Genomic DNA, 12,555 nt, shown 5'->3' on the forward strand with positions numbered 1-12,555 from the left:
GGTGCCATTCTAAAATGGCTTCCTCTGTTAAAGCTATTTCGTACAAGCGCGCTATCCGAATTCGAGCGATCGTCTCGCTGGCATCACCACCCATCTACTAGCCCAAATGTCTACCGTACTACGTGTTGTCTTACGTCATTTACGTCATCTTCTGTAACTTTAAAGGGTCTGAAGGCGAGCTCGTTGGTATGCATTCATGGTGTAAAGTTATCCACTTCATGCATTCATGGAGGAGTATATCTTCTGGCTTACGGAACATCTACGTCAGATACACGTGGCCTACTTAACCCCCACTGACTACGGCGAAAATTAGCGAGAGCTAACGAAAAATTTTCGCTTTAATATTTGCAGTTTCGCCCGTAAAGCGAAGCCCTGAAAGCGACGCAAATGCATAGCACCGCGCTCGAGCTCCTCGACCATTCTAAATTTCCACTCTGCCAAACTAGCATGACTTCGTATGTTTATTCTTCAAAAGCTACACATACAACTGCGAGCGTCACAATCAAAACATCGTGACCGTCACCTTCTTCGCAGACATCTGAGGCGCTGGACCTTCCTTGCTCTACCGGCGGGTAAGAGTCTGTCTGTTCATCTGAAAAGGTGCGAGAAAAAGACCGAAACAGCATGTCTGCCATGCACTGTTCAACAAAAAGAAACATTTAGGGTATGCACTGTTCAATATCTGACCTCCGCATTCACAAATTGACCCAGCCTTCATCGAGTGGAGCACAGTGTCACGCCAAATGGAACATCTAAACGCTAATAGCGCAAACACAAAAGCAAAACTTCTTTCAGCTTTACCGGATAAGATGATGTCGTAAGAAGCGTCGGGCGCGCATCTCTGCATGCGGCTACAGAGTGCGTGAAAAGCTACGACCACTGAAATCGACAGAGCAATGGACAGAGAAGCTTCAGTAGCCAAAGGCACGTGAATATTATCGGCGTTGTTTTAGATATAGCAATCGACGTGGTGACCAAAGCTTTGGCCCTAATGTTCACATTTCGTCAACAACAAAAACAGGGGAAGGAGGGCGGTTACTAGCAGAGTAGGCAGAGTTTCAGTGTTACAACTTCTTGCCCGGCTTGCGTACGAAATATAAAATATAAAAAAACCAGAAACAAAACGTTATTTTCTCTTTTCGTTCTCGTATTTTATCTTTATAGTATTTCGTTTATGCTTCCTTAGGTTTATGTTTTCTCCGCCTCAAGCTTTAGGTCGGAGACCCAGTCAGAGCTACTAGAGAAAGTTTTGAAAGCAATTCTTAGGAGCAGGGCTTCTTTTTTTTCTTTTTTTTTGCAGTCTCTGTCAAGTATTGGTTTATTTGCTAATGTATTTATAACTGTTGGTAAATACGCATTGCATCGATTAACAAAGCAATATAGCATAAAATTCAAGGTATTGCTAAAGTACAAACTGAAGCCACAATGCAGTTTTAGTTTCCTTGTTTTAACGACTCGTAACAGTAATGGCGAAGTGTCCACTTCTGCCACGTACACACATCGGCACACCTTAAAATGCACAAAAATGATTAAACGTGTCCCATTGTTCAATGTTATGAAGTACATCGGCACTGGTAATAAGGGTATGCGCTGCTAGCAGTTTGGGTAGAGATTTATGACCTCGTGCCGTAGTCACGTGCATCGTTTCGCAAGAAAGAAGCTGGAAACTCTTAAACATCTATAAGTGAACTAAACAATTTGTTGTATTGTAGCACGGCCATTCGTGAAAAAAAAAAGCTCGAATATGTGTCACTGCGTGTGTATATCGCATTATGAACGGCAGTGGAGGCCTTAATAGCCAATCTCGTCGTCTAATGCCTCGCTCTGCAATAACAACACGGCGTCTTGCGAGAAGCTCGTGCAAGTAGCAATGGCTGCGCAGTTGTCATGTGCCCCCAATATAAAAATATATCTTGCTTGTTCAGAAATACAAGCTTCCTGAGTGCAGGTGGAACATAGGAAGCGCAATAAAAATGTCAAACATGGCTGAACGTCCTGTTCTAGTCATTTCTGGCTGTTGAATTCAGCTATCGCGAAGTTTTCCAGAGAGCAAACCAAAAATATGTGCCTGAGTAAAACAAAAAGAACAGCTTACATTCTTCTGTGGACTCGGACGACGACGAACTTTCTTCTATCTGAAAGCAGAAATTATACAGTAGAACGCGCGCCTTAGTAAGTCGTCCGTTCCAGAAGCATAATTTCATTGGTGAGGATTCGATGGATACTTAAAGTGTGTGGAAACCGGCGGCGATTCTTAGTTACTGGAGGTCATCAATGTTCATAACATTTGTGGGCCACGATAACACGATATATTTGCTTTTTTAATGTTATTATTTAAACTATCCCTCGGGACACTATGCAAGTGCTTAATCTATTCCTCAGCGGCAACAGTTAGTAGCTTGCGTGTCCAGCATTAATGCTTCGTACTCCACAGAGGAATAATTGCTTGTTTAAGATTGAACTCACAACTCGTGATCTTTTCAGCGAGTAGTTTTAAAAATTTTCACAATTTTTCGCATATTTTGTGTAGATAACCCATTTTCGCTGATGTGGGCCAAACGACATGTCTGAATGAGAACATTTTTAGTACATGAACGTACATTGTGTGCCGCATTGATAGCGTATACATATATGGCACCAAGATCATACTTTTTTGTCTACTATTTTAAACAGACATTACACTTCAGTTCTTGCCAGATTACATCGGCAAAAATAGCCCGCCCCAGTTTTGTTCGCGCAAGGCCCCCCCATGGGTAGAAGCTCTTTTTATTTATTTCGTTCCTCGTCAGAGCTGCTGCTTCCTTTGAGTTTGCATACATTATTCCCATTCCAGCTTTGATTCAAGGAATTCCTCCAAACTCCTATCATGAATTGGGCACATTGTAATTATGTCATCGAAAACGTGATATTGCAACTGCCGAAAGGTCATCCCTGCGTTCTTGTTTACCTGTTCTTCCTAAAGACGCAAGACCTGGATTTGTACACTGAGGCAAACTTGGCATATATGCGAGCAGAGTAGTCAAAAGAAACAAACAGTTCTTCGCGTAAAACTGCGACTAGATTATTGCGAGGGCAAGTTCAAGTCTCCTTTGCACACGGCACCACTGACGCGCATGCCCTTGATCATCAGTCACATGATAGGTGCCCATGATAACTCGGCGAACACCTTAAGTCTTTTTTCTTTCTGTGTGTCAATTTTAAGTAAATTTTTCGGCATTTGATATATGACATATGAGACGTGCAAACAAGATGACAGGATCGAGTGCAAGCACCAGTTAAACCTTGTATAGAGGACCGAGGTTAAGTCCACTACAACTTGATATTGCAAGGAATATTTTGCCTTTTATCACAGGTAAAATAATTCAATTCACGGTGTCAACAGAAACCCATAGGCAGTAGTAGTGAGACTTGCTCACTATCACTCATGGACCACATTTCATCTATATATTTTCTTAATTTTATGTGGCAGACTGTGCTTCTCAATTATGTGTAGCAGAATTTTGCTGCTGAAGAGCCAAACTAACGTCAAAGAAACGTCATATAGCCTAACTTTGAGCTCTCTTCAATTTATAAAGTTAGTGTTGACAAACGAGTTTCAAGTAACATTCGCGTACAGAATTAGCAGTACAAAAGATTTCAACGCGATGAGTTTGGTGTGGCGCGAAGCACCAATGAGAGACAGTGCCTTGTTAGAAATAATATCGATATGTTTATACCAGTGAATGTTATTGGCTACAAGACCTAATTACTTAGACTCATTAACACGATGCATTAGATTACCATTTGACTTATATGTGTAGAAAGCTGGGCTCATTTTATTTTACATTCCATAACTGCAAATATTTCACAATATCATTTAATATGATCGGAAATTGAGTTTATCACAGAATACACCATATGGTCGTCTGCATATAATCTGATTTTAACACCGCAAACGTCTACAATATCATCTATAAAACGGAAGAACAAAAGTGGCCCAATACTGAGCCATGGGGTCCACCTGAATTCACAGGCACTTTGTTCGAAAAAGATTAATTGAAAACAACATACTGTTTTCGAGATGTAAGATAAGCTTGAATCCACTGACAAATTTATTTGTTTTTCAATGCTTGCCATAGTTTCAGGGAAAGTTTAGAGTGACATATATTGTCGAATGTCATTGCGAAATCTAAAATAAAATCCATCTACCTGGCACCGGTAATTAATGGTCAAGGCAAAGTCATGATCTATTTCGTCGTTATATAGACATTCTTATAGAAAAAGCATGCCGAAAGTCATGCTGGACTGAGGGGAGACCCGAATGGGTGTCTCAAAGAAGGAAAATGTGCCTGGGACTTAAGGTCTCGAGTAACTGAGAGCACGTAGAAGACTATCGGCTATCCGACGGTAGTTTGGAACTAGTTCCCTGTTCCCTTGTTTGAATTATGGTTTACTTTATAGAGTTCCCCGTCATTGGGCCGGGTACCTCTGGAAAGTTAATCCGTTAAAATAATTATGAGAAATTGTGATGACCATTAATTTGGTATATCTCTTTGGGAAAGCCGGGTACCTCTGGAAAGTCTGGCAGGGTATCTGGGCCAGAAGATTTCCGTTCATTCAGATTTAGTAATAAACGAAGTACACCAGCCTCTGTGACTTGCAGGTTATCAACGGGAGGTAGTTCTTTCCGTTTATTAAAAGTCAGAGCGATTCCGTCATCACAAGTAAAAACAGACGTTAAGTATGCAGTAAATGCATCAGCAATGTCCTTTTCGTTCGAAGTGCAATCGTTATCTATAGCAAACGTGTCCCTCTGTCATGTTCTGGGCCTAATGAACCCTCAAAATTGAGCAGGTTATTCTTTGATCGTTGCTTAACCGCACATAATAAAAATTCCGTTGTTCAATTCTCACCTTTTCCATAATTTGGTGAGACATGTCATTGATCCGAAAAAACAATTATGGAGTTTTACGTGCCAAAACCACCATCTGGTTATGAGGCACGCCGTAGTGGGGGACTACGGATTAATTTGGACCACCTGGGGTTCTTTAACCTGCACCTAAATGTAAGTACACGGCTGTTTCCTGCATATCGCCCCCATCGAAATGTGGCCGCCATGGCCGGGATTCGATCCCGCGACCTCGTGCTCAGCAGCCCAACACCATAACCACTGAGCATCCACGGCGGGTCATTGATCCGAGTACGCGTGGTCGTGTTCTTACTCTTTTTTTGACTGATTTTTGAAGCCCAATAATTTTCCTTTTATGTCGAATAAGTTGCCACGTCATGTAGGAATTTCGTTATCTAGGATTTCTTGACAGAGGCAAAAATATTAATGTTAATGCGCTGTCTTCTTATACTTTAATCACAGAGCGTTATTATAACCTAAACCAGCACTGACACTATGGCAGTCATCGCACGCTATCTCTAGCCTGTTCAAAATGGCCCCATCATCAGAAGAACCAGTCTGGCACACGCGTGAACCTAATAGTGATTTTTCGTCTCAAAGAGCAAAAGTGAACTAAGACGGTGTTGTGGTGCAAAATGCCTGTCCCGGGCCCACTTCATGTTCGATTTCCCCAGGGATACTCGTACAATTACCAAAGACAAGATCAATAATTGATTCACTACTGCCCTGTACCCGTGTCCTTAACCAATTGAGTTAAACCGAAACAAAATGCAATGTTAGTGATGCCCACATAATTACCGGGATCTAATCTGCCGGTACAATTAGTAGGACGCTGATGCCAGGCGGGTTAAAATCCCCACTCAAAACAAGCTTAGTAGTATGACTTGTTTTTAGCTGAAATGTGCTGTTTTAATTTTTCCCGCACCTCGAAGTCCGACCCCGGAAGTCTATAAATTACTCAAATGACGAGGCTTTGTTCGATATAGAATAGCTTACAAAACAATGCATGGACACCAGGAGCATCAGTCATGCGCAATATTTTCAGATTTTGCTTAAAAAGTAATGCGACCCCAGCCCCTCTGGAATTACGATATCTTCGGTACACGTTGAACCCGACGTCGAACTTGAATGAGTTTCCGTTATAGACTCCTCGCAGGCTAGCGAAAACTCAGTTCTATCAATAACGCTTGAGTTTAGAGTAACTTTCGCTGATTACCTAAAACTCCGTGAACATAAGACACGTATTTAGGGAGTTCTAACGTGTCCGCAAAAGTATTACAGTTTACGGAATACCGTAACACGATGATGATGATTTACAGAATTAACGGAATACCGGAACACGAACGGCACTGGTGGCGCCATCTCGTGAAGGTTTCGTGAACCGCAGAGTTATGTCGGAAGTACTACCGTGTCATGTGTTGATTCTCGCAGAGGGGTAGTTGAATGAAAAACAAATCCAGTATATGGCTCATGATGGTTGCTGCCAACGCCTTTACAACCGCCCGTTGGTAGGCCATATGTTCGTTAAATACACCACTGCGTGCTCTAGTTGACGTCAGCGTCACGTGATGGCACCATCAGCGCTGCTGTGCGTGTTTGTGTCTTCGCTGTTCCGGTGTTCGTACTCACTAAACTTCAATACATCTCTTTAAACATTACAGTGCGTGAACTATCCGTAAACTGTGAGGCGTTTACGGACATTATTCCGTTTACGGGCATAGGTTGTTCCGTAAACAACCTATTAAATCGGGCTACGTGGACACGGTAGAACGTCTCTCCCTCACTTCTGCCGAAGGCGTGGGAAAGAGCAGCTACGTGAGGGTCCTTAAAGAATGAGAGTTCTCGACAAAAAGAGTCGACGTCTCTAGCCCATCGTCGCTTTGATGGCCTGGTGAAAGTACTTATACCTCAAAGTGTACGGCGTAATAAAAGGGGGTCATTTCAAGGAAATGTGTCGCTTTGAGCCTGTCACGCGTTGGCGAAACACCGATAATAAACAGTTTTACAGCACTCGGCGAGGACGGCTTTACGACGCGGCAAGAAAAAGAGAATCCACAAACAACTCCACCTTCCCTTGTCTTCACTTTACCCAAACATTTTCGCTGTTCTGTCGCTACTTTCGTCACCCTTCTTCAAACCCTAAGCTCCTGGAAAGCATGCTTCGTCCAGCATGTCACTAGAACGCCTGAAACGATGCAGCAAGAAAAAAATAGCATTCAACGTTCCAGCTTGCGTCCTAGACTGGAGTCTCGGCGCCAGCCAGTCGGTGGGGCGGAAGTAAGAAGCATGAAAGAAGCGAGTATAAAATGAAGAAGCTAGCGCAATGCCGGACCCGTGTGCTTGAAACTCCGAAACTCAGTTTCCTATGCAGACGTCAAGTGCGCTGCAAAGGCTGAAGGGTATCTCGGTGTGTGTAGCCCAGCTGCGTTCTGTCAACGCGCGCTCCCCCTCCTGGCTACGTGATTTAGCGTTAACCGGAAACGACGTGTTACTCCCACTGCACGCTGAGCATCGTCTTCAAGGAGCACGGAGGCCAACATCTTGATTACGTTTGCGCGTGTAGAATACGGCGTAGGCGAACGTCACTGAGAACCGGAGCACAGGATGCGCCGAAAGGCGATAAAAAAATTGAGGAGGGCACTACTTTGGAGGTAGCTGGTAGCTGTAATGCATGACGGCAGATATTGCGGGCAAACTAAGAGACAACTACACTTGATAAACATACGCCAGCGCAAGTATGTGGTTGTGTATGTGTTAGTTGTGTCTGTGTTTAGTGGTATAGAGGGGTAACAAGTAGGGGGAATTGCGCCTGGTTTAGAAGCCTGGCTGGTAAAAATGGAAACGGCTACAAAAATGCAAGCACACGCTGACAATACCACGGACCCATCTTCCGGGAAAGCACTAAATAAGAGGACATGCTGTTCGAACGCGTGAAAAAGAAAACAATGAAAAAAAAAACGGACAGGAAACAAAAACATGTCGAATAAACCGACCTTGGTCAATACATGTTAGAGGTTAAGGTACGGAAACATCTTTCCAAGAGCTGAGGCGGAAAGAAACGACATTAATAGAAGAATAAACAAATGAAGCAATAAGCTTATACTGGGGGATAAAAAGTCCACTATTATGGCTTTTGAGGAGAGAAAGAAAATGGCGGCAGAACACGTCTTATGTTGATTGTCGATGGTAATGCATGCGTATAAGCATCGAATCAATATGACGACACAACGTGTTGCCACCATCGAAACGAGTTACGTACGAGGCGTGTACTGCAGCGGGACTTCTCTTTCCCACTTCCCTAAGAACACTCGGCGCCATCTAGCGCTGCCGCGAAGCCTCTGCGAAGCCTCCGCGTGGCCTCCGAAATGCATGGCGCGCCGGTGCGTGCGAACGCTGAGAAACGTGTCACGTGGCAACCTGGCTCCTCTCTCGCGCTTCGTTCTGGACGCGCTGCATCATCTAGTGGCACCGCCGTGAAGTTCGAGCGTGTCCTCCGAGACTAGAAGCGTGGCGCGCCAGGGCATGCGAAAGCTGATAATTGCTCCCTCGCTTGCCGCACACTCCGTGGCCCATACTCATTGGACCCAAATTGACGAGAGGTTCATTGAAGAGCGGCACATATCCCGTGCGCTCATGGCGCGGCTCACTAAGGCTTTGTCGTACAAATGCGTTAATTGAACAGCGGCACATACCCAGTGCATTTGTGGCGCAACCTGCTAAAGTGTCGGGTCGATCTCCTTTCTTTTATTCCAGGGCGGCGCATTTTTGGAGATGGATTAGTGCATTTCAGGTAAAGTTTTGTTTCAATTATTAGGCACATATTCACATTTAAGGACCATTTATATATTTCCTTCTTTCGTGTACCGCAGTAGGCTTCCTCTTATGGAATGTGCAAGCAGCAGTAACAAAAGAAATTCTGCAGGAACTATTGACGATGATTATCAATGTAAGCGAACAGTTCGAACGAACGAACAATCGAACGAACGAGACAGCAAGCGAACGAAAGAATGAGACAGAGAGAGAAAGCAAGAGAGAGAATAAATGAACAAAAGAACTAGAGAGTGAGAGAAACGAACGAATGAACGAACGAAGGTTTTGATTGCCGAGTTCAACCATCGACCATCACAGACCTCCCACCAACCACGAAAACGACTGAAAGAGCAAAAAAAAATGTGCAGAAACCATCTACGATGATTTTAAATGTAAGCTAATAGCACGAACGAACGAACGAACGAACCAACGAACGAACGAACGAAAGAGCCAGAAAGAAAGCGAGACAGCGAGCGAACGATTGTTTTCCTTGCCGAGTCCAACGCCAGACCATCAGTGACCTTCGACCAACCACGAAAACGGCCGAAGAGCTAAAGAAACTCATTCGCTTTAATTTTAAAAAATGTCGCAGTTTCGCCCGAAAGGCGAAGCATCGATTGCGATAGCAAATTAGTAGAGAGCTATTCGGAGTAGGGATAGTGGTTTTATTGGCTGCATAATCTTGGACACATTCGCTTACAAACTGAATTAACAATCGTGGTGTCAGCGCGCACAAGCCAACATGAATAGATCACACTGAATGACCGCAGACAACAACTGTCAAAACGCCGCAGCGGGCGAAGGCTCGCGCGGTCTATCGCTTCAACGGAAACTGAGCGGCGAATGCACAGCGCATACAAAGGTCAGAGCCGTGTGGAGATAATTAAGAGACGGTGCGGGCGACAGCCAACGCAGAGCAAAGTGCAGAGGAGTTGTGCAGAGGATTTGTTGGCAAAGGAGAAGCTGCCCCCCCTTCCCCCCCCCTCCTTCCCGCGCTGCCTTCCCGCTTTCTTGCTTTCGCGTGGGAGATTGAGTGGCAAGATACGCCTTCGGTGCCGGAGCACAGCGCCGCCCCGCCTCCCTCCCTCCCACGCTCCACGGCCTTTCGCGCGACGGTCGCGTTTGCTTTCCGCCGTGCGTTCGCTCTCCGTGATAGCGCGCGGGCGAGTTCGCCCTCCGTGATAGCGCGCGTCCTCCGCGCGCTTTCGCTTGCGCATACGGCGCGCGGCGACGATCTTATCGCCCTTGGAATCTATACGGAACCTCACGGCAGAAATCCGGTTGAAGTGTCCATATAATTGGCAATAATAATGATGCCATGTCACGACGTGTACACGAGAAGCAAGCACGCTTGTTACATGTTTAGGACCTCCCGAACACCCAGCTACTCCCTTTTCATGTTGTAAAGCTTCATTTCATTTGCATCATGCTAAGGCATGTCCGACTCATGTAGAATCAACATGACGACTCATGTAGAAGGATTTTTCAAAAAGAGTCTATTGATTTCTTTATTATTAATGATTTCATTGTTTGGTTAATAGGACGTTTTCATCGCACTTGAAAGCACCCAAGGGGCTATGAGAAAAGCCGTCGTGGAAGGCTCCGGATTATATTATACCCACGTGCCCTACTTTAAAAGTTTACCTATATAAATATTTGAGTTCATCTGCATTGAAATACGGCCACCGCGGCAGAGAGTTCAAACCGCGACAGTGTGTTCAGGAGGAGAACCTCCTACGCACTCAGCCACAGTAATAAGAGCTAGCCACGCCTTCGTATTAAAATGATAAAAATCGTCCGTATTCCTTCTCTAGCGCTGCAGGTTACTTGTTCATTCATGGAACTGACAAAGCCACCAATAAACCTGACGCTTGCACGGCTCGCCGCTCTAAAATAAAGAGGGCGCAATGCGCCGAATACCGCAGCCTATATTCTATATTCATTGCTTTCTTTTGTACTCATAACAAGATATAGCAATATATTTCTGCATATGACCTGTAACCAATGACAGAAGATAATCTTGAGGAAATTCGAGCAAGATTGAGAATGATTGTTTTGATTCCCGCGCGAGAACTCAAATTTCTGGCATTTTGCTTTTTTATTACTTTTACCTTTACAAATAAAAATAACATTACATAAGAGAAACTAATATACTTTGCTACGCATTTAACATGTAGCGAAATAAACAAATAAATAAACGTGAGAGAAACTATGTTACAAGGCACTAAAAGATTACCACACGCATGTGCCCCTTTCCTAGCATCTTGTTAAAAAGATAAGTTTGCATTTTTTTATTTGTGCTGCGTGCCTGCGGGAAACAATTGGATTTATTTTATTGCGATAGCAATTACATATACAAACCAGATTAATTTCCGCCGTCGGCGTCGCCGTGGGGTTCCGTATAAAGTCCAAGTGCGATAATATCGTGGCGGCGCGCCCTATATGCTGTAGGCGCGAGGGAGAGCATGGGAGGGTGAGCCAAGAAGGATTGTGGCTAGTGACGGCGGCTTCCTCTCGCGCGCGCAGCAGAGGAAGATAGGGAGGGTGCGCGCGCTAGAACAGGGGAGAGGGAGGGGGGCAGGGTAGCGCGCGTCTCGGCTTCTACTACGGCCGTGGCTGCGTATGGCGCGAATGAGCGCGGACGGGCGCGTTCGATCCTGGACGTAATCTGCGGTGGGTTCGAAGGCTAGGCGACCCGAGATAGCTGATGGCTTCGTGTGCGCTGCGCTCTCGCACGCTTAGTTTGCGTTAAAGCGAGAGGCGGCACGAAGGGGAATTCACTCGTCACGGTTGCCGCTCTTCATCACGCTAGGGTTCTAACAGCGAGTGTCCGCAGTCATCGAGCGAGATGTGTTCATGTTTGCCTGTGTGCCTGTGATACATTGCTTGCTCATTTAGTTAGTAAGAGAATGTTTGGAGCAGTTTATGCAGCCAATAAAACTAACCTTACTGCGTACAGCCGTCTAATAATTTGCTATCGTAATCAATGCTACGTTTTTCGGGCGAAACTGGGACTTCTTTTTATTTCTAGTAAAGTAGTTTTGTGAAAAGTATAAAGGTATGAAAGCATATAACTCTTTATAATTTTTTATGCTCTGTCAAAGTTGTAATATCGTGGATTGCGTAATCCGCCTTTACCACCTTGTCGCAGTTAAGATACTTTCAGGCTGAAAAAAGGACGCACGCAGAAAAAAATAAGCTCGGTTCCGATGCATAGAGGGATATTTCTGTCAAATGAAAATTCCGTGGAAATTTTTTTAAATGTCGGTACCTATTTGTGACGGTCCTTATCTGAACACACCCACACGTGCCACTCCAGGGCACTCTGGAGCACCCGAGGCCGAATGTACCATCACATTAAAATGACACGGACGTCTCTTTCACAAGCAATCATGTGATTTCGCATGTGCGCCGTCGCGGCTGCTCCAAATGTAGCCATCGGCATCTTGATGCGTGCGAATAAAATCCCATTATAAGTATCCGTCGTATAAATAATTGGGTAGGCCCCTAAGTGTCGGATATGAGCCTTTGCAGCAAAGCAGTCTCGCCATTCACGAGGAGGGTCTACGCAATTCGCTTCCAATACACACTAGTGTGCTCAAACGGAACAAATCTTTCTCCCTTGTGAGTCCCGTCTAGGCAATGTCTACTGTACAGACCGCATGCAGTTAAACTCAAAAGCGAACAAATACGAAAAGGAAAATAAGTAGGGTAGCACACCTTGTACTCACAAGTGTTTGAAACCACGACGTTGTCTATATCTCCGTAACTGACTGCTAAATCGACTACGTACACTAAAGCCACAAAGCTCAAGCGTCGCTAAAGACGTCACAGTGACGTAATATGCACTAAAGGAA

At 44.7% G+C, this 12,555-nt stretch overlaps 1 protein-coding gene across 1 annotated transcript in view; it reads right to left on the reverse strand.

Annotated features, from left to right (window-relative positions):
- LOC119430925 (uncharacterized) overlaps positions 1-12,555 on the reverse strand; it is a 102,083-nt gene that overhangs the window by 39,854 nt on the left and 49,674 nt on the right. Inside the window, exons 2-3 of the mRNA XM_049656916.1 lie at positions 2,096-2,135; positions 524-592 (exon numbers count right to left, since the gene is read on the reverse strand). Of these exons, the coding sequence (XP_049512873.1) occupies positions 524-592; positions 2,096-2,135 (109 nt within the window). The remainder of the gene's footprint in view (positions 1-523; positions 593-2,095; positions 2,136-12,555) is intronic.

This window comes from Dermacentor silvarum, chromosome 10 (genome assembly GCF_013339745.2).
Source record: "Dermacentor silvarum isolate Dsil-2018 chromosome 10, BIME_Dsil_1.4, whole genome shotgun sequence".
Classification (NCBI taxonomy): domain Eukaryota; kingdom Metazoa; phylum Arthropoda; class Arachnida; order Ixodida; family Ixodidae; genus Dermacentor; species Dermacentor silvarum.